This window comes from Diorhabda carinulata, chromosome 4 (genome assembly GCF_026250575.1).
Source record: "Diorhabda carinulata isolate Delta chromosome 4, icDioCari1.1, whole genome shotgun sequence".
In the NCBI taxonomy this organism is placed as follows: domain Eukaryota; kingdom Metazoa; phylum Arthropoda; class Insecta; order Coleoptera; family Chrysomelidae; genus Diorhabda; species Diorhabda carinulata.
This window is the reverse complement of record NC_079463.1, coordinates 25,283,110-25,305,514: the sequence shown is the minus strand read 5'-3', so window position 1 is coordinate 25,305,514 and position 22,405 is coordinate 25,283,110. Positions and strand designations below refer to the sequence as shown.

Here is a 22,405-nt window from a genome sequence, read left to right as displayed (position 1 = left end):
CGTGGTTTTTTGTGGTTAAGAGCTGACAAGTTTTTGAAATCGATCCGTAGAGTAGTTTAAAAATTATTTTGAAAGGACCACATTTAAAAATCGATTCTTTAGGCTAATTTGAACATTTTTTAATGTAACAACTAAATCTTCTCTCCCGTGTAACAAGTCGAGTTCAAGCTAGCTTGTGTCCAGAAAATTACTGCTAGTATAAAAAATTCGTCCGGTTGTTTTTTTTTAATTTTCGGTAGTACTTACAGCAACAAATTTTGGTTCACTAGTTAAGTCGATATTTATTGATTTAACAAATTTTTCGCTAGTTTTATAAGAATTTAGATGGGCCTAAATTAAATTCAGAATCACAAACATTTTCGTGCGATAATTTTCGACGTGGATTGAACTAACAACGTACCGATCGAACCCCAAATATTTTCGCATGAATCACTCTGAGTTCCATTAGAACAACGTCAATTTTGGATGGTAGACCATCGTTTGTTTGCCAAAAGGCTTGAAAAAATTAGGAAAATCAATCACAGAAGACGAATCATTCACCACCACGACATCAGTTCAAATAGAAACGTTTTCAAACAGTCAAAACATCGAATTGATGAGAAATCTGCCAGAGGTAACTCAATCGGAAAGAGAATGGATAATATTTTGAAAAAATACAGCCAAATATTCAATTATATATATATTGGTTATTAAGTACTTAAGTAGCAATCCTCGTATATCAAAGTTGATGTCTTCAGAGACTGAAGGTAAACTACCCTACGTATTAATAGTAAATTTTCCAACCAGTGCACTGGAGATTCAACAATTTCATTATTTCAAATGCATCCAACAATTAATGTTTCGTTGAAGTATCCATTTTGTAATTATAGAAAATCCTGATATTTCATTCTCTTTGCATTTCTAATAGTTCATTCCATTAATTATAACATAAGATGTAAAGAAATATCTTAATTATATTTATTAAAATTATTCTAGCGTATCTTGTGATCATTCAAACCTTAAAAAACAGAAGAAGGAACTAAAAACAAATCGAAAGACGTCTGATGACTGATTCTGTAGCCGCCTCGTTGGCGCTATTCAAGTTTTTATTCTTCGTTCAATTGCGAAAGTTTCAAATCAAGTTATCAGGACTATGTGATTTGCAAATCCGATACATCCAATCTAATATTTTTTTACTAATTGCCCACTACACAAGTGAAAGTATATCGGCTATCATTTAATACTTGAAGTTCTGATCATTATTTTTCAGTTGATTAGTGTGATAAAGTTCCTTTGTCTTTTGAAACATTATTAGTCTTCATATTTTATAATACCTTCACCATAGACCAAGTACACAGAAAAAAATCTGTTTTCTTAGACGTGGCTCAGGCATTTGACAAAGTTTAACATGAAAGGCTCAAATACAAACTGAATAAATTCTTGCCTAACCTATATTAACTATTAGAGCCCTATATAAAAGAACGAGCCTTCGGAATTTAAGCAGAAAGATACTTACTCAAACTAAAAGGAAATCAACGCGGGTGTACTACAAGGTAGTGTTCTTGGGGCGCTTCTTTACCTCTTATACATCAGTGACATCCCTCGATTAGAAAAACACAACTATTTGTATTGATTGCTGGGAAAACAGCATATGAACAAATCATGAAACCGGTATGGACCTACGGGATTCAACTATGTATCAGCGAAAGCAACACCCAAATAATCCAAAGATTTCAAAATAAAGTGCTGATGCACCCTGATACTTTCGAAATAACGATCCTAATCGGGACTTGTAGATAGACATAGGAAGGCAGGTATAATTAAATAAAGGAGTAACCGTTTGATATATAATGTTAAAAATTCATTAATGGAGTCTAGCCTGAAAGTTTTGAATAACTTGATAATATGTATACTAATAACAGTATATTATCAGGTATTGCTGCAATCTCGTCACGAATTCGTTGTTTGAAGACCGGGATTGTCCTGGGTGGATCAGTTCTAAATACTTTCGTTTTTAGATAACCCCAAAAAAAAAAATCGCAGACAGTAAGGTCTAGAGACCGAGGGGGCCAAACGATATCCCCGCATTCATTTTCATTAACTTGAAAGCGGTGAAGTTCAGGTGTGAGAAAGTACCGAGAGCTCCTCTCGGCCCAGTACCTGAAAGTTGTTATTTTGGTTATCATTTGCTTCCAACCTGGCAAACATAACCTCACAAAATCTGAGACGCTGAGACCTGCTTGTCGAAGACATTCAATATCTTCAGGGGATGGAATCGTTCTGGCACTACGCTCAGTATTATTTAAAAAAAACACGAATGTTGAATTGGTGTACTTTATACTGAAGGATACATTTTAAATCAAATGAGACATTCAGATTACTAAATTTTTCAATACGTCTCTGAGACCTAAACTTTTATACCTAAGGGTGTTGCAAGAGATTATTATGATAGCTGTACTTTTACTCTTGGTGAAGAGGAATAACTGTTATTTTCTAAATGTTAGGTATTGCGGAAAACAATCCGATCAAGATAAATACTGCACTGCAATTGCATTTGAATTCCGATTAAATGTCAATAATTTTAATGCCCAATAGGTGTTGCTGATGACCGATTGTAAATGTAAAAACAAATTTCACTGTTGGAATTCAATCTAAATTCCTTATACTTGAGTGGCATTTAACGAATATGTACGAAAGAGTAATAAAATTAAATTTCTAATGTAAAACTTTGTATGGTCATTTTAAATATTATTAAAGAATTAATTACTTAAAATTTTTGTACTTAAATGTACCTAAGGTTAAGCCTGAGAATGGACAAATCTATAAAATAAATGAGAAACTAAAGAAAAAATATATTTTATCAAGATGAATTATGGATCACAGACCAAATTAATTTTGAAAAATCTGTTAAATTTTGATAAAAGACATCTTTTTCCAAATAATAAATCCACTATAGAGAAAGCAACGCATACAGATATTAGTAAAAATTAGCAGTTCAAATTATTTTGTTAAAGTTGGTTTATTGACTTTCGAATCTACTCGTACTAGTGACTACCACGTGGATATGAATGCTCATGTTTTTAAAGAATAGTTCGAACAAATGATTGATATTTTTCTTTAGAACTGTATAATATAATGTTTTTCTCATTTCTAAAGTCTATTTATCAAAGAAAAATGGTAAATAAAAAAATGATCAGTGCGTGATCAGCACGTGAACACCTCGTTGTACGAAAATTTTTTATGTAATTTAATCCGTTTTGGAATTTTCTTTCACGTAAATTCCTCCGTCCCTAAGAATGAAAAATAACGGAGGTATTTTTCATGTCCTGTCCTCTTCTTTTTCCAAATTCATATTCTTCTTTCTTCATTTCCTTACTTCTCTGGTTTCTCAAAAATCTTCAGTGTGCTGAAGTCCTGTCCATCGATAAAAGTATTAAAATAAATAGCCGGTTTTTCTTTTTGTGCTATTTGGAAAAAATCGCGACCGCACGAATCCGAATGGCTGCGCCAGTTTTCGATGTCCAAAAATTTGTTAAACCTGAAATTACAATTATTTTACAAAGTTTGTATGTACAGAATTGATTCCAGAAGTGAATAAACAACAAATAATTATTTTATTACTTACCACAATCCTATTTATAATAAAATTAATGCTGACAGTTGTTTATGTAATTTGATCCTTATGCGCTTTAATTTTTAGAAAGTTTTGGAATTTTCTTTCACGTAAACTCCTCCGTCCCTAAGAATGAAAAATAACGGAGGTATTTTTCATGTCTTGTCCTCTTCTTTCTTCAATTTCGTATTCTTGTTTCTTCATTTCCTTACTTCTCTGGTTTCTCAAAGATCTTCAATATTCCGAAATCCTGTCTCTCGATGAACGTAGATTTCGTGCTGTAGTATTAAAATAATTAGCCGATTTTTCTTTTTGCGCTATTTGGAAAAAATCGCGACCGCCCGAATCCGAATGGCTGCGCCAGTTTTCGATGTCCGAAAACTTATTAAACTCGAATTTACAATTATTCTACAAAGCTTGTATGAATAGAATTAATTTCACAAGCGAATTAACTACAATTCATTATTTTATTATTTACCACAATCCTATATATAATAAATAATGACAGTTGTTTATCTAATTTCGTTCTTATGTGCTTTAATTTTTAGAAAGTTTTGGAATTTTCTTTTACGTAACTCCTACGTCCTTGCGAATGAAAAATAACGGAGGAATTTTTCGTGTCTTGTCCTCTTCTTTCTTCATTTCCTTACTTCTCCGGTTTCTCAAACATCTTCAGTGTTCTGAAATCCTGTCTCTCGATGAACCTAGATGTCGTGCTGTACTATTAAAATAATTAGCCGGTTTTTCTTTTCGCACTATTCGGAAAAAATCGCGACCGCACGAATCCGAATGACTGCGCCAGTTATATTTTCAATGTCCGAAAGAAATTGTGTACATATGCCTTCCGACAGCTTCGTCCAATATAAATACATTTATGTTTACGATTCAATGTTTTCATTGGTAAATAGTGAAGAAGACGAGTCCACGTGGACTGACGGTTTGTTATATGTTTAAAGGGGCGTAAACATTGTTTTCCATTTATTAATTTGGTATGAGTACCATGCGTATTTATGAAATATTGATTGTTCCTCGTATAAATGTCTTCTGCAATTAATATTGAAAAAACTATACTAAGTTTTGGTTTACCATTTGTCTTTGATCAATAGACTTCGAATTTATATTTTTATTTAGTCAATTTATTTATACAATCACTTAAAAAGACCGATTAATAATATATTTTTAACCACTCCAAATTATAACAGACCTCTTTTGATTCTTAGAAGTTGTGTGAACCAATTTATAATAAGTGAATGATAATGAACTAAACTTTACTTCATCCAGTCTCGGATGCTTCAGGTTCTTTCTACTTATGTAGGCCTATCAACATCAAGACCGTGTGGGCGTAGTATCTTTACGACCTAACTGCATGCATTCACATTATGTTGGTGGTCTGCCCTCTCTTAGTAACCAAAGGCGATAATTCGTTTCCAGATGATTTTTTTCGTTCATATGTTGGTATTCGAGTGTCAGAAACTGCACTCAATACCGTTGGGATAATTTTTGATTTAATTAGTTATATATAATTCATTTATTCATCGTTTTTATAATTTATACTGTTTTAATGTATAGAGTAGCTTTTTTTATAAACTCGCTGTTGTTTGGGAACCATACAGTGCAATTGTTGGTGGTCGTGGTGTAAGCATTCAAGCTCAAAATGGTGTCAAAAAATCTTTAATGCAGCTCCGATTTTCTTGAAAACTTATAATTAAGCTCATCTTACCCTCAATATCAAGATCTACATGGTGGTGATGTGTGCAGATGGTTTTTAACGGGTGAAAACCACCCCTTATCGAGAAATACCAATATTATAGTTTTTCCTACTTTTTTTCAATTAAAATTTTTTTCATTTATGCAGCATAAATATTTTAACATATTGTATAATAGAAAATTTATATATTTTGAAGTATCAACCCTTAAAACTACCCTTCTGATGAAAATAATATAGGAAAAAAATCTTTTAACGATTTATAATATTGCAATTTCATTTTTACTGTGAAAAGTTCATAGCATCTTAATAAAATTTAATTGGTTATTGATTTTTATTATTCAACCATTAAAAACTACCCTTTTGCAGATAATGAAAAAAGAATTCTTTTGAGTTTTTGGTCTCTACTGGGAGTAATTTTTAATCGTCTATACCCTGTCAACCCTTAAGAACCACCCCTTTGATAAAAAATAAAAAAAACATTTTTTAATGACTGTTAATGTTTTGATTTTGAATTCTTTTGATATTCAAGTGAATTTTACAAACACGAAGTGATTTTTCATTCTCTAACCCCTTAAGAATCACCCCTTTATCAAGATTATGAGTATATCATCTCTTGGTACTCTCAAATGTACCTACAGGCAACTTAGCATCAACAGAAAAAATCCGTGCACAAAAATTTGAAAATTTTCATATTCTCCATTCATTTCGAAGCTATCATATCCTACAAAAAACCATTTTAAAAGTAATTTTCAGGGCTACAAGCCTATGTATGCTAGATGGGCTTGAGATCCTCCACATTTTATTAATAAAGGGTCAAAGGGCTGTGGATAAGCAATCCTCGCTCTATAGTGACAGATTAATTTGGTTATAACTCCGGCAATTTTTATGCTATAAAAAAAAATAAAAAAAGCAAAATAATCTTCATAAAACATGCTTTGATTCGACTGTTTATTTGTTTCGTATCTCTTATAGTTATGGAAAAAAAATGAACAAAAAAATTTATTAAAAAATCAAAAACAAAAAGTATTATGCTCATTTTTTTCAAAATTATATATTTCTAATGAGCCAAACTTTTGAGATGTCGTGAATAACATCAAAATAAAGTATTTGGTACAAGGAATAAGTTTAATTTTGATTTTCAATGAAATGGCATTAGTTTTAGTGCAATTTTTTTAGCTTTAACTATTTTACATCATATTTCACTGAAATTCACATGCACAGGTGTTCATATATTTTTTTTCCTCCTCGGTATGCTGATAAGAGTCCCCTTGATTTTTTTATGGAGCTACTTAAAACAGTAGGTTTATCAGCGAGGACCATTTGATGATGTAGACCATTTGGATTCATTCCGAAGAAAACTACTCCAAATATTCTTTGTATGGATTTTTCAATATATAAATAATTATTATACATTTGTATGTAAATTGCAAGGTTGTTCAAAAACAGTATAAATAGAAACTTTATCAAAGTTTTAACAGGTAAGAAACATAAATTGTATCAGAAAACCTAAATTTTGATAATAAATGGCTGTGATTGCATATTTGAATATAACTTTTAAATCAAAACAAATTTACTTTATAACATTTTTCTGAATTGTGAAAAAAAAAGATACTTTCGTACGAATTTTTTGACAAACCTCGTATACTGCTGTAATAATTTGATATCTGATGGTTGCATTTTAACTTTTGGACCATGTAGAACTTTTTATCAAGAATAACATTTTTTCCTAAAACCACTAATAAAAAAGTTTTGGTTCCATATGGTTCCAACTTAAGTAGACACACTCTATAACGATAATACACACGTTCAAAAACACTCCCCTTCAACTGTATCATTGTCACCTAGGCAGTGCACATAATAATGAGAATTAACAGACCAATAAATAATATACGATTATGCGTTTCATTATAATAATAGGATCAGTTTTGACGTGCTGTCTAGAGACATTTTCATTCATTCATCTTTTGTTGCAGTACTCAAAATGTGGGTGGAGTGTCTGACATAATTCGTAACGTGGGTGATTGTAAAGTCGAAATACAAGATTTGTACACTTCTCAAAAATTTTTATATCAAAATTAGTACTGTAAACCTATTACCAAAATAATTAGAATAACTTCCCTTCATACATGTCATTATTAAAGTCGAGAGTTTCATTTTCATATACCGGGTGGACAACTGAAAACAACCGTTGGCCATAGAAAAAATATTGAGTATTTTTTTGCTGAAAAATCGATTGAAAAATTCCTCTTTGTTCATTTAAGATTGTCCCTCTAAAAGTTACGGTTTGTTAACCATTGAACATGAGCCGCCCCTGATTATTTATTCCATCAAACACACAACATGGACTTATGTGATCATCCATTAAAAATTCATAATGTTCAAATATATATTGTAACGTTTTTCGGGAACCAGATCCCACTTCTTTCGCGATTTTCAAGTTCGGCTTTGAATTCTGTCACTGAGTCTCTTGGCCATGTTTATGTCACTATTTATTCACAGTTTACTACTACTGACACCAATATAATGTTTTTCTCTTTTTTTATCTAAATACTATGCACTTAACTAACTTATTAACTTACTTCGATTACTTTGCTAATTTCAGTAGTTCACTACGACTATTTATTATAAACTGACTTAACAGCGTGTACAAAAATCATTTATATACCTAAATAAAATTCTACAAAGTTCTAGAACAAAAAGAAATAAATAAACAAATAGGCTTTCTTAGAAATTATTCAGAAGAAATTATGCAAATAGATTATATACAAACAAACATCAAACGAGTTCCGCCATTTATAAATAGTATAAGAAAGGCGTCGCGCGAATTCGCCTAATATTTTAAATTCCATAGTAACTGGACAGGGCCGGTCTATGGAACCATTTTGCGAACTCGTTTGTAATAATAATTTTGAAAATATACTTAAATATAAGTTTTGATTTCGCATCATTTTCACACACTCCCAGAACGCCCTCTATACTGTGAAACTTGTCTTCTCTAATTTATTATTGATTATTAAAACTATTATTTTCGTTTTTACTTTAATTCAAGCAAAAATTACCTCACTCTTCTTTTTTATGCTTTCGTACTAATTTGTGATAATAAAAGATTAAGTTTTTAGTTTGGTGAGCGAAATTACAAGCCACAAGTTTTACTTTGTTAAGCCTTAATTACAGTTAATTGTGTGACGAAAATTAATTAATTCTCGCATTATTACATCATATTCTCGACATATTTACTATTCCAAGGTCAAAAACTTTGTAATATAAATAATTTAGTGTATTAAAAAAGACATTCCAACTATATTCAAATGACAATTTCTTGTCAAGCGTAGCTAAAGCTTACGGTTTCTTTCATTCTACTCAGCAAAAATGAAGATGCAAATTTTCTTCGTAGGACGGACATTGTCGCAGAGGACGATTATTTAATAGGCGGGGTTGTCAAGACCACATATTTTAAACGCTATTAATAATATCAGAATTTTTTATAGTGACATAATAACGGATTTAAATTGATGGACAAGGTTAATCCCTTCATCCGCATTTCGGAAACTACTAATGACATAAAAATTCGTCACCAACGTTTTCTTGACTATCTACCAGTATTTGTGAGTACGGAGCTATTCACTACAGGTCAAAAGCTTTTGCTGACTGGCCAGAGTGTTCTACATTTTCCTTCAATATAAATTTTAACATTGTCTTCAGTCGCCTTTCCTCGAAAGCATTCCCAAACTATTACTGAGCCTCAGCCTTCTTTTATAATCGTTTTTCCTTTCTCCTGCACACCTGAAATCCTCAAACTTCGACTCATCACTCCATAAAACTCTTTCCCACTCTTCATGCATGCAATTTTTATGTTTTAAATCCCACTACAACCTTATTTTGACGTCTTGAAAGAGGCCAGTTTCTCTCAATATCCTTTTCTTTGTGCAAGTACTCACAGACAGATTCATTGATCTGAGCTGCTATATCTGAGCCCGTAAGTCGTTGATCACGTTTACTGATCAATCTTGGACATCATCCTTTTGTTGAGGCACCAGAAACATCGGATATGAGTAGAAGAAAAATAAATCATGGATCTTGAAGGTACTAAAGAACTTGCATCACCAAATGCGTTGGAACCGGTCAAGACTTGTTCATTTAAACCCACAATTAAATCATAGTATCATGTTCTTTGAATAAGATCAATATCACTATTCATTCTGTGATCACCTGGCAAATAAAGGCTCCTTTCATAGGACCACAACCTTTTATGAATTTCCGAAAAATTGATGAATATAGAATAGTAGGTATACAAAAAACATTGAGCAAGAACCAGGTCTGACCCCAAGTTCTCAAATTGTCCTTTAATGAAGCAAAGGACAAAGGCTAAGGTATTTACATTCACACTCCTTTAAAATAGAAGATGGAAGCCGCATATTCTTCATATAATTAGCTCACTTGGCAAAGTCGTTGCTATCTGGGTGGTAAACAGTTCGGGGGGTGCTCTTTAGATCAGCAACTACTGAACTGCAGTTAGAGCTCGTTACTTTAAGATGGTGGTTGCCAGATTTAACTCCTCTAGATCCGTGGCGTCCAGAAATAAACAGAGACAGCCTCGTTTCTAATAAACATAATTTGTGTTGGTAAAGAATGCAAAAAATTTTAATTCATTCACAATATTTTGGCGGACAATGTGTATGACTAAAAAATATTTACACCTGAACCGTATTCGTCAACGTTGTTTGCGGTTTTTATTGATACCATTCCCATCTGATGACATATATACGTAGATTTTCAAGACAAGCTGTAAATGTGTCTCAAAAATAAGTGAACTATAAATTAAATAAGCAATTTTTTTAAACCTATCGCAATCACCCCAATGTACCCTTTCATATTAAACTAAAGAAGGTTCGTTCCCACTACATATAAATTAAATCCGTGATTCTCAAAATGGTCCACGTGGACTACAAGGGATCTACGGAGACTCGATGTGGGTCTACGTTGGGCGTGACAAAAATTGGGGTACACAATCGTAAACGGGAGTCCATGAAAATGGTTTAGATAGTGAAATAGCTCAGCGATTTTTCCATAGTACAACACGTCGAGTTATTTCTTTAAGGAAAAATCGATTCCATTCACAAACTTTATTTCGGTGACAACAGATGGAGCTCCTGTCGTGTTAGGGCGATATCGATATGATTATTATGTTCGCCCATTTCTAGGACTCATTAGGCAGATCAAATTTTCTTGCGTCCTCGTCGAACAATCTTTCTGATTCGAGTGTGATCGATGCACGTGCGCTCCTCGCACCCCACCATAAATTCTAGGTTTTAATTTTTCGATTTTCCAACGGATTATATACTAAATTCCAGGTAATACTCTTAATGAATTACGAGTTCTATCATGTACTCGAACTACCTTTTCGTTTACCTGAAATATTCCCGTTCCGAGTTGGCGCGTAGTTATTTCACCTACAAAATTCGTGGCAACAGACCCAGTTTTTGATAAAGGTGGCAGCTGATAACTCTCTTGAGTCAATTCGAATGAAATTAATAGTGATAGCCATTAAATGTATGATTTGATTTTCTTTTAAATACAATGGTAAACGACAAAAAGGTTATCTTTCTTTCTACTATCTTAATGTGTTACATTTCCTTTACAATCGCTTATGAATGGAAGTTCTTATGAAAATAAAAAAAACTAAACCGCTGTCGTCTAATGCACTAATAAAATTGCCCCACATTTCAATAAAACATATTCTTTAGTTTTTAAATTATGTCTTTGTTTATACACTTTTTAGTTTTACTTGTTTTTTTACTTTTTTAGTTTTACATTTCATTTTGTATCCTTTACAAGAGACTAAGAAAAAGTTAAAAAATTATCAAAATATTTTGATAAAGACTTGAAGAAACGTCAAAATATTTTGATAAAGACTTATAGAAAAGTCAAAATACTTTGATAAAGACTTGAAGAAACGTCAAAATATTTTGATAGAGACTTGAAGAAACGTCAAAATATTTTGATAAAGACTCATAGAAAAGTCAAAATACACTTTTTAGTTTTACTTGTTTTTTTACTTTTTTAGTTTTACATTTCATTTTGTATCCTTTACATGAGACTAAGAAAAAGTTAAAAAATTATCAAAATATTTTGATAAAGACTTGAAGAAACGTCAAAATATTTTGATAAAGACTTGAAGAAACGTCAAAATATTTTGATAAAGACTTGAAGAAAAGTCGAAACGTCAAATTAGAGAAATTTATTTTTATTTATCGTATAAGTTCAATTTTTCGAAACAGCCAGTTCGCCTTGTACTAGATGGTTTAAGAGACAACTATCTCTAAATATTTATAAATTCGTCATTTTTCGATCTTGCAACACGAGATCATGAATTTTTTTGCACGCTTTCAAATATCTAAGACACCATCTTCACACCATGGGCATCACGGATGATCCGGAGTGCCGTTGGTGCATGGAGGAGGCCGAAACTGCAGACCACGTTATCTGAGAGTGTCCTGTACTCACTCGAGCAGGTTTAAACACCTGGACAAACCTCACAACTTGCCTAAGACATGAAAGCGTTCAAGTGGAAGCGCACGACATCGGCCTCTGGTAAGTGGGGCGCATCTGAAGGCTCAACGGTTCCCTAGCTGCCGATAGCTTTGAACTATAAACGCTTTTAAACCGTCATCAAGAAGTATAATATAGGTAAAAGTAGAACCAGAGAAAGAACTCTAAAAATAACGTTGAAGATGGGAAAACGAAAGAAGGTAATATCGTGAATGAGTGAGGACATGAAGTGTTTATACGTTTATAAAGATAATAATTGAAAGAAAATCAAATTTGGAGCTAGCGCAAACGACAATATTATGAAGAAGTCGAGTAAAAAAAATCACTTATAAGTCCCGAAACCACCGATACAGACGCTGAAGAAGGTATACCTAGGGAGTACCACAGCATCTAAGCGGGGGGTTCAAAAGGATAATGGGCATTAGCTACGTAAACATTAATATACAAAGTTTACCTAATTAGAAAACAATTAACAAAAAAAGGTCAAAACTAAGTAAAAAGTTGCGGTTTTTTCAATTTTTATCAAACTCCCTAAACTGAAACTATTGTCTTTAGAGTGAGTAAAAAAAAAATGGTTAATATTTTATTGGTCTATAAAATTACTGTACAATTAGAGTCACTTGTGGGATTCCGATACACTTTGATTATACCTACTAGTAATTTGAATTGAAAGAAACTGCCTTTAATCGACATCTCAATAGCTAAGAATCATCATCAAATGTACAATTCTTGTTTGGTTTATTTTTATATTTCGACGTCTGAAATGAAACTTTATTTTTTAATAGAATAATTTATAATCCCACACACGACCTTCGTTGACCATTCACCTGAAAAATTTAGTTCCCAAAATGGCATTAATAAATTAATATCTCATTGAAGAGTCAGAAAGTCTATGCCCGAAGGCAAAAATGCGCGCAATTTAAGCATACATTGATTAGTTACAACACCGTCGCCATAATTTTTTGAGGAGTGGTTGACATTGAGTTACCATATGGTTGTTGATATGAAACTAAACCGAATTTTACATTAACTGAAACTTACATTAAAATGAGCTCATAATTTCCTACAGAACTTTCAGATGTACATACATATCCTGCACTCTCATCTTGATTTATTCCCCGAGAATTCGCGTGCTGTAACTGACGATCAAAGCGAAAGTTTCCATCAGGACATTTCCTTAATAGGCAAGCGCTATCAAGGGAAAAAAACCTGGAATGCTAGCACGAAAATAATAACTATTCATTGTATATTGTTCATAATGCTGTACAAATGGTTTCTATTCGCAGGAAATCTATGAAGCATGAGTAAATTGGCAGATCATATTCATACTCAAACGCAAACAAAGCCAGCCGAATATCAGGCGCACTTCGGGACATTATCTGGAATAATACCACTATGAACAAAAGGGCAAAAGTTAGACCCATATTGACATGCTATAGAAACAAGAGCGGACAATAAAAAACTAAAAACATCAATCGAACAACAGAAATGAAAATACTAAGAGACAGAAAGAGAAACAAAGACTTAAGACACGAATTTGAGGTGGAAGACATAATCACATAATGACATAAACGGAAGAGGTTGTTACAAAAACGTGGACAGGATCACCAAAGGAAGATTAGCAAAGATCGCACGAGACGGTAAATCAGAGACACGACAATTTTTAGGAAAACCTCCAAAAAGATGGATGAATTCGTGGACATCAACATCTCAAGGATAACAAGTTGGAAACTACAATACGTTGAAGAAGAAGAAGAAGATATTCATACTCCTTTCTTTACGTTTGCTTCAGAATGGAAATGTGATTTGTGATTCCAGATCTAAACCCGTATTGGTAGTCTCCGAACAAGTTTTCTCCATATATTCTCAATCTTTTGTCTATGGCTTTGAACAAAATTTTGAGGGTTGTATCTTGTAGCGCTCTACCTCTATAGTTTCTGCATTGTTTTTCCATTCTTGTGTATTGGTGTTATTATTGCCATTTTCGGTATTGTCTCTTGTTATTGATGGTAAAAAACTTTACCAAAATCATCAACGACGTCTAGCTATTAAATAACGAGACTGGTTACGAAAAATTATTATACATTCGAATGTTCCCCTTCAATATACTTCCCTCCCCTTGGCACACACCTTTCCATACGTTTTTTCCATTGATCGAAGCAGTGCTGGAAGTCTTCTTTGGTGATGGTCTTCAAGAGCTCTGCCGTTTTTTGCTTTACCGCTTCCTTCGACTCAAATCGGGTCTCTTTTAAAGCAGATCTTTTTCTAACCTCTCAAGGAAATCTGACCACCAAATTCGCACAGACTTTTGTCATGTGTAATTCATTGTGTAACATTTTTCTAACCGTTACTTCATCGGGGTTTACAGCCTCTGGAATGATCCGGATGCTCATTAGACGATCTGCACGTACAATTTGGTTGATTTTTGTCACTGTTTCTGGAGTTGAAACAGTCACACGGCGACCTGGGCGCTGATCATCTTCAGTGCCTTGACTAAAGCGCTTACACCACTCAAAAACACGCGCACGAGATAGAGAACTTAGACGAACTTAGACTTATTGCAACAATTTATAACACTCAGTCGGAGTTTTTTTCACTTTAACTAGAAATTTGAGTTATCTAGATACCTAATGCACTACTCGTTTTTTATCCCAGCTGTCTAGGATGCCCTCTAGACGCGCAGTCTCGTTATTTAATAACCAGACCTCGTATTTTTATTTTATATCACAAGTGCCGTTGTTGATTTTGCCAAACTTATTAAATGCCCTTTATACCTATATTTAATATGGAATTTTGATTTATAGAGTTGCTTTGACAATCTATAGCAGTCTCCATTTTAAATAAACGTGTTTATAATAATGGACAAAACCCACGAAGCAACAGATAAAATTTTTGAATAGACTGATACTATTGAAAATGAAAAGATTCTGAAAATACATTTTTTTCTTATATAAATAAATTTACAGATCGACTTCCATTCTCAGTTATTCTAAGAACGATTTATGTGCGAGATGTTCGAAGGACGTTATGTTAGTTAAACATCTTTATTTCCCACGCAATTTACAACTTAAGATGTAATGTAATTGATTGATTTGATTACGATAATGAATTTCACATACCATATTTATACATTTTCTTAACGTAATAGAACAAAGAAATACTTCTTCTTGTTAACTCGATAAATTCTTGAAAAATTTTGATTATAGTTGAAGATATGAGGTTAAAAAGTACTACAAAGTTATGAAAAAAGGGTGAAATGGAATTTTTTACACACGTTGTACACAACAATTTCGAAAACTACCTAAAAACGTAGTTAGTATTTATTTTTCAAATAAATAAAGCTTAAGGTAAATTTAATACGGTTTTGAAAATAAATTGGTATGTGCAGGAAGTTGTAGACTATTTTATGTTGCGTGCTACACAAAATGTCGACGGTTGGTTAAGAGGTTTTCCATCTACCATGGCGATTTAGAGCCAGAAGATCACCAGTTTTGTTGCTGTTGATTGTAGCTGATGTTCTCAAGTACAAGTTTCAAAAATTTATCAAATTTATTGATGCATACAAGCTTAATGCATTTTACACGTAATTTCTGTGTAACACGTTGCATCATATACTGGTCGGTGTGATTGTAAATTTCGCAAATAAATTTTAAAAAAAATTCTACGTCAAATCTATTGCTCATTTTCGAAATCCCAACTCTTATCATATAGTTTTCCACTCAATATCGCTGAAACCTCTTTAAAAGGGTGACCCAGTGTATATAATATGTGTATTAACTAAACTAACCAATTTTGGAAGATATTTCCCTCGAAAGTAGTTATTGCAAAGATCTATAATCACGAAATGTGCATTTAGTTTCAAAATAAACTAGATTCATATATAAGGAAGACATTTTTTATAGAAAATTTAATTTATCTAACATTAAATTCGGAATATAGAAAATTATTTCCCATAATTATTGAATTTTTCGCGGAATGCGTTTATCAAGGTCAAAATCAGTTGTACGAAGAAGATAATGAACTGACTCTGTATAAGTTGTTTGGAATTGACGACAATTACAGTCCTAAAAAGGTGATTCATCCATGAGTAACGCGCCTGTCTGTAAAACTGAGAGCGCTACCACTAAGTCGCATTAACTTTACAACGTTGCCACTTTTTCTTTAAGTAAATAAAACTTCGGATGCATTAATGAATAAATTTCGATTGTTGCTCAAATTTCGTAAATAAAAAATGTTTAGTAAGTAGTACAAAATTTTTATTTGATAAAATTGGTATTTTACTATGACAAAAAACATTTATGTGAATATACGCTGAAAGTATTTAATTTCTGAATGGAAATTTTTTAAACAAATGATGCTATGAGTTCATATTAGAACAAATTCGAAATAACTAAAATATATGATTAACATAAATTAAAAATTTTGTTAATTTTCCTCAGGTTTCAACATCCTCTGATATATCTGAAAGCGTTTACTAAGAATCTATGCAATCATGAAAATACAACCCACAAAATAATAATAATCACCAATTTATATCTCTTCCTTTCGTAAATGATCTCTCGCAACATTTATTCAAGAAATATGATTTGAAAATTTGCAATAAACGTAATAATCTATTGTAGAAACGTTTCTATAATAAAATCAATAACGCCAAAATCAAAAAAGAATAAAATTGTTTATGAAATTCCTTGTAATAACTGTGAAGCTACATATATTGGTCAAACAAGTCAATATCTGGAAAATAGAATAAAAAGTCACAACCCCGCCCCGTAGGAATGCGTGCATCGAGCGCACATTTGCAGTTATCTTCAATCCTTAGCTTAAAATGTTTATTACCGTGAATAAAATAAGAAACATTATAAAAGGGTTAACTCTTTCTCATCAATGCGATTATAGTCATAATCTCCTAACCTAACCGAACTTAACCTAATCTAACCTAACCTAACTTAACCTAACCTAACCTAACTTAACCTAACCTAACACAACGTAACGTGGAAAATTCAAAATACGCGATTTTTCGATTATTTTGAACCTAATTTTCTCGTTTTGTTTCAATGATAATAATGTAGAAGAGCAAATCTTATATCAGGGCCAACTTCCTATATAAAAAAATGTCCCTCAGCCTACCCAAAAATGGCTATTGAATCTCTCTCTTTTTACTTGTTCCATAAACATTAAAACAATTGGGAGCGTGTGTATTTTAGGAATTTTTCATTTTTTTTCTATATTTTTGACATCAACTTGTGATAGAAATTTGTGATATCCGGTTTTGTAATAATAAACACGTGTGATTTAATTTATACAATATTATAGAATTTTTAACAAAAGCTGGCAACTATGTTTAAGTTTTAGATTGCAGTAAGAGGCATGATTCGTCAGTCTACGTTGGTCGTTTATCGGTTTCGTAGTAATATCTTGTCATTTTTTATTAATTTTGACAGTAAATTTTTCGATAAAATGCAATATAATATCGTCCGGCGTTGCACTCTTTTTGTTTGATGTTTGTAAATAATTGAGTTGTAAAAACGTGACAAAATGTGTACTAATAACGGATATACGGATTTCAAAGGTATTTCTTAATAATATTGCTTAATCTGAAATATCTGGTATTTGCATGGTATTTTTCTAAGTTTGTATTTGGGATGTAGTGAAAATAAAACGATAGGTGTGTTGAGTGGACACGTAACATTTTTAAATCGGAAACCACCCATAAAGAGAAACAAAAAGTAAGTAACAGGTGGAGGTTGATAGATAATTAGAAAAACAAATTTTTATTTTAAATTCCACGCAGTTCCAGAGAGTTTCATCCAATTCATTAACTTTTTCATTTAGTTTATCAATTTCTTCATAGGATATATCAAAATGTACGAATACAGCACCGGTTTTCATAAAAATTTGGATCCAGGTTCTACTTTCCTTCTATTTCCACCCTTTTTCCCCTGGGTGCAAGATGAAAAATAAATCGATAAATTAACTAATTCCAAGCAACTTTTGTTCTATGAAGTTTCTTTTGAAAGTCAATACTTTTCGAGTTATCAGCGATTGAAATTGTCGATTTTCAGGCAAAAAAACATGTTTTCTGACGGTTTTTTCTACATTCGAATGTTCCCCTTCAATATACTCCCCTCCTATCGCCACACACCTTTCCATACGTTTTTTCCATTGATCCAAGCAGTGCTGGAAGTCTTCTTTGGTGAAGGTCTTTAAGAGCTCTGCCATTTTTTGCTTTACCGCTTCCATCGACTCAAATCGGGTCCCTTTCAAAGCAGATCTTTTCTAACCTTCCAAAGGAATTTCAGCAGACCCGTTGGTGCAAGAGCTTCTGGTCAAGAGTCAATTTTTTGGCACCAAATTCGCACAGACTTTTGTCTTATGTAATTCCTGGTGTAAAATGTTTCTTCATTGGCGTTTAAAGCCTCGGCAATCATACGGATGCTCATTCGATTTGGTTGAACGCACGATTTGGTTGATTTTGGTCACTGTTGAAAGTCACAGTACGATCTGGGCGCTGGTAATCTTCAGTTCTCTCTCGGGCATTACTAAAGCGCTTACACAACTCAAAAACACGCGCACGAGATAGAGAATTGTCCCCATAAGCTTCTTGCAACAATTTCTAGCACTCAGTCGGAGTTTTTTTTTTCAATTTAACTAGAAATTTGAGATTGATACGTAGCTCCACGAGAAAAAAACACGTTAGTTTCACTACTGCACAAATAATATAATACTGACGGAAACGGAAAGATTATTTAATAGCCAGACTTGCATTTAATCGAAAAATCTGTCGAGAGCAAGATTATATATATTTCCTATCAGATTCCCAAGGTTTTCATTCTCTTAAAGGTTCAGTTTTCTATAGCAACGTCTACTGTATTGCAAGATTTATCCGCTGAAGCGATCACATACTCTGTTTTGCTTTCATTGATTATGAGTTTGACTTCTCTAATTTCTCTTCTATGTCTTCGAACATCACCACCAGTTTAGTTTTGTTTCTTGCTATCAGCATAAGCACATTTTATGTTAATTTCCTTTTAGCTCTATACTTCCCATCCCAGCAATGTTTAATAAGTTCGACACCCAGCCATTTTTTCAAGTCTGAGAACAGAAAATAATTTAGCTATTGCAAAAACGGATGTGTGACCAGGTGCATTGTTTTGATGAAACAATACCGTTTTTGCTTGATTTCTTCGCTCAAACGTTGCAATGAGTTGGTAAAATACTCACCGTTGATAGTTTTTCCTTTTTCAAGATAGTCAATGAAATTTACCCTGAACATTCGACGCTATTACCTTGCCTGCAGATGGAACGATGTTTGCCTCCTTTGGATCCAATTCTCTCCTTTCAGTCCATTGTTTCGTTTGTTTTTTTGGTTCGAGTGTGAAGTGATGGATCCACTTTTCATCCATGGTTATGAAACTGCTTTCTTTCCGTGAAACATTGCCAAACACTCGATAGAAACGCTGTATTTGTTCCATTGTGACCAAAAGCCCCATCTTGCGCACAGCTTTCTCAGGTTCAAATTTTCAATTTAATACGCGATGTACTGCATTTTTTGAAATGACTACTGTGTCTGCTAGCTCGCACACTTTCTGTCGACGATTATTAGGTAGATTTTCTTCAACATTTCTGGAGTCTTCATCTCATTTAGTCGACATATCCTGTATAGATTGTGTACTAATATTTTTCAAGCAACCACCGCCATCTCTTGACCAGGCCAAGTACTGGAACCATCCCCTTATAAGCTGCCAAATTATAAAATGAGTTTGAGGAAATGGAGCTAACTTATTAAAATATTTTGCTTACTAAATTACGTGGATAAATTTCAAATTTCGAACTCCATTCTATCCTATCTCATTATTGCCACATAATTACATTATTGTAAACATTACAAAACCTTGAAATTCAATTTACATGAATATGTGAAAACAAGTTTTGATTTCGAGTGAATCATTTTATTACTATGATATAAATCACGATAGAGAGAGTTGTTTGACTGGTGATAAGTATATCCAAAAATGTTTAAAATATAAAAAGTTCGTTAACCTAGCAAACGTCGTCCTAAAAGTCGATCTGAAAATACAATTTCGCACTAAAAAAAAAACCTTCAAATATTTACCATAATTTCCTTCAATTCGATTGTTTTTATATCTTCCTACAAGTACACATTGCCCAGAGCAAATAAACAGTCTCAGATCGGTTATCTATCTCCGTTGTGATTGATGTGTTAGTTAAAGATTTGAAACTCTATTATACGTTACATAGTCAAGCAAATCAGTGACGTTACTAAAATTTTCTCAATACTGCACAACTAGGTTACTTCAAAAACAAAAAAATAATCTCCCACTCTCTCAAATTTGATGACCTCCAAAGCTCAGCTCTTCATTTTAGTTTCACATTTTGTGTGACGGGAATTAAGTTTGACGTTTTACTTCTGTTGACAGCTGTCAAAATGTCAGCCAACCATAAATGTAACTTGTTGTTGTTGCTATAACTCAAAACCCTTACAATCGATCTCAAAAATAGCATGTTGCAATTTGTCCTTTCAAACGAGGAATGTTCTTATCCTTTATTAGGCGCTCCGAAATTCAGTACGATGGCTACAAAACATACCTGCCATCATGTGACAGTTTGAAAATCGCGAAAAAGTCTCAAAATACTATTAACTACCTCTTAATTGCTAGAAAATCTTTTACCACCGAACCATTTTTTCAAGTCTGGGAACAGAAAATAATCCTAGGTGGCTAAATCTGTCGTATAGGGTGACAGTTTGAAAATCGTGGAAAAATCTTTTGATAATAAACTACTATTGACTGAACTGAATATTCTTTTAGTCCTTATCCGAAGAACTAGAGCCTTTTTTTATAAATTGTTCAAAGTGATTGGTCAGAAAGATCTGATTTCGGTTCTGAATTACTTAATTAGGAGGTTCGTTGCAGGTGAAATTTTTCAAAGCACTCCCATTTATAAAATAGACATTTCCATGTTTGATGTATACGGTTGCCAAACTTTTGGCAAAATGTCCTTTAGCATTCAAAGTAACTAAAGCAATAAGTTTCCTTAATCCCAATAAGATTGACAACGATCCAGAACAATCCGTGGAACTGAAGTCTTGACATTTTCGTTGACTGCAAATAGATGCAACGCCACTACATTGGAAGATATTTCTTCTAATAATTTCTCACGACATTGCGACAGCAGGAAGTTGACTTTCTGTTAATAAGAAGATTTTGGTTGAAAATTTTTAAAAAGAATCACTTATAGGCAAAAAATTGATGTACGAATTCCTGGTCAAGATATGGCGCAGCACAAAAAGATAAAAAATCCCAAGATTAGCTGGAAACTGAGAAAAGAAAACGAAAAAAACTGAAAACAAAAAACCCTTGAAGACTCAAAAACAACTTGCAGCATTGGAGCAAGAATTAACTATGCCCCAAACCATCCAGGATTTGTTACAAGTCCAGATCCACCCCGGAATAATTCATTACAGCCAATTAATTCTTCACCAAGTGTTTGTGACTAGAACAGTAACGATGAAGATACAATTTATAATGAATAGTAATTTCCTAAATCTTGGTACCTACCACCTTTTATCAATTTTGTTAATGAGTGTTTTGTGCGCTACAAACTCGCGACGAAAACGTTGCATTTCCGCCACGCTTCTGCGACGTGATCGCGGCGCGTTCGCGTCCAATTCGTGGCGCGTTCGCATCGCATTCGCAAGACAGTAACAACTCGCCTTTAAGGTTCCATTCTTTTAGACACGCTATCAGACAAGTTTATTTTATTCATATGAAACAAGATTCACTAGTTCAAGAAAATAAAACATCCCTCTAACTGTTTGAGTTGCTGCGCTCATGGGATCCCTGGAATAGGCGAGGCTAAACTTTTATTACTGTGACCTGACTTCATAAGGGCGTACATAGTTTGTCTTTTAGTGTTTAGAATAACACTTTTGTAGTCTTCGAAATGGAAATTATCAAAAGAGACTATTTTCAATTTAGAAGGTCATGTACCTCAAAATGGTGTTAATACTTATGAGTTTTAAATATAGATTTCTTAGTGATGGCAAAGAACAGGCATTCGGATTTCAAACGATAATATGAAATATCATTTGTTAGTCAAAATTCTAGCCATTATTTCGAGTCAAATAAAATACCAACTCTATATTTGCTTTAAGATACGAAGGTAACCAGAAAAGTGTATGTAACATAACTTGAAGTTCCATTAAATTACAGCTTTTGTTTACAAACAATATGATTAGTATGTAAGAAAGCATATACACGCATAGTGTGTCCTAAATAGTCTTGACATCCAACGACTATAGTCAGATTATTGAAACCACTTTATTTATTTATATTTTTCGTTTAATAAATAGCTTTTTGCAAAGTTATTTGACTCACTTTTATGAAAATCGTTTCCACTGTTGATAACATTGTTGAAAATTTCGATGCTGTTCGTTCCCGTCTTCCACGTTTCCCAAGTGCCGCCTCAGCAGCGCCATTTCACATTTCGGGAACAAGAATAAGTCGCAAGACGCTAAATCTGGTGAATGAGGTGAG

The 22,405-nt window shown here is 33.0% G+C and overlaps 1 protein-coding gene across 3 annotated transcripts in view; it reads left to right on the top strand.

Annotated features, from left to right (window-relative positions):
- The window catches only part of LOC130892421 (uncharacterized), a 111,778-nt gene that overhangs the window by 34,396 nt on the left and 54,977 nt on the right, over positions 1 to 22,405 (top strand). The window contains exon 1 of one of the 3 annotated variants that reach the window (XM_057797842.1): positions 17,201 to 17,418. The exons of the other annotated variants lie outside the window; for them this stretch is intronic. Coding sequence (XP_057653825.1) covers positions 17,385 to 17,418 — 34 coding nt within the window. The 5' untranslated portion in view covers positions 17,201 to 17,384. Of the gene's footprint in view, positions 1 to 17,200; positions 17,419 to 22,405 lie in introns of those variants that run through there. 3 annotated transcript variants of the gene reach the window in all.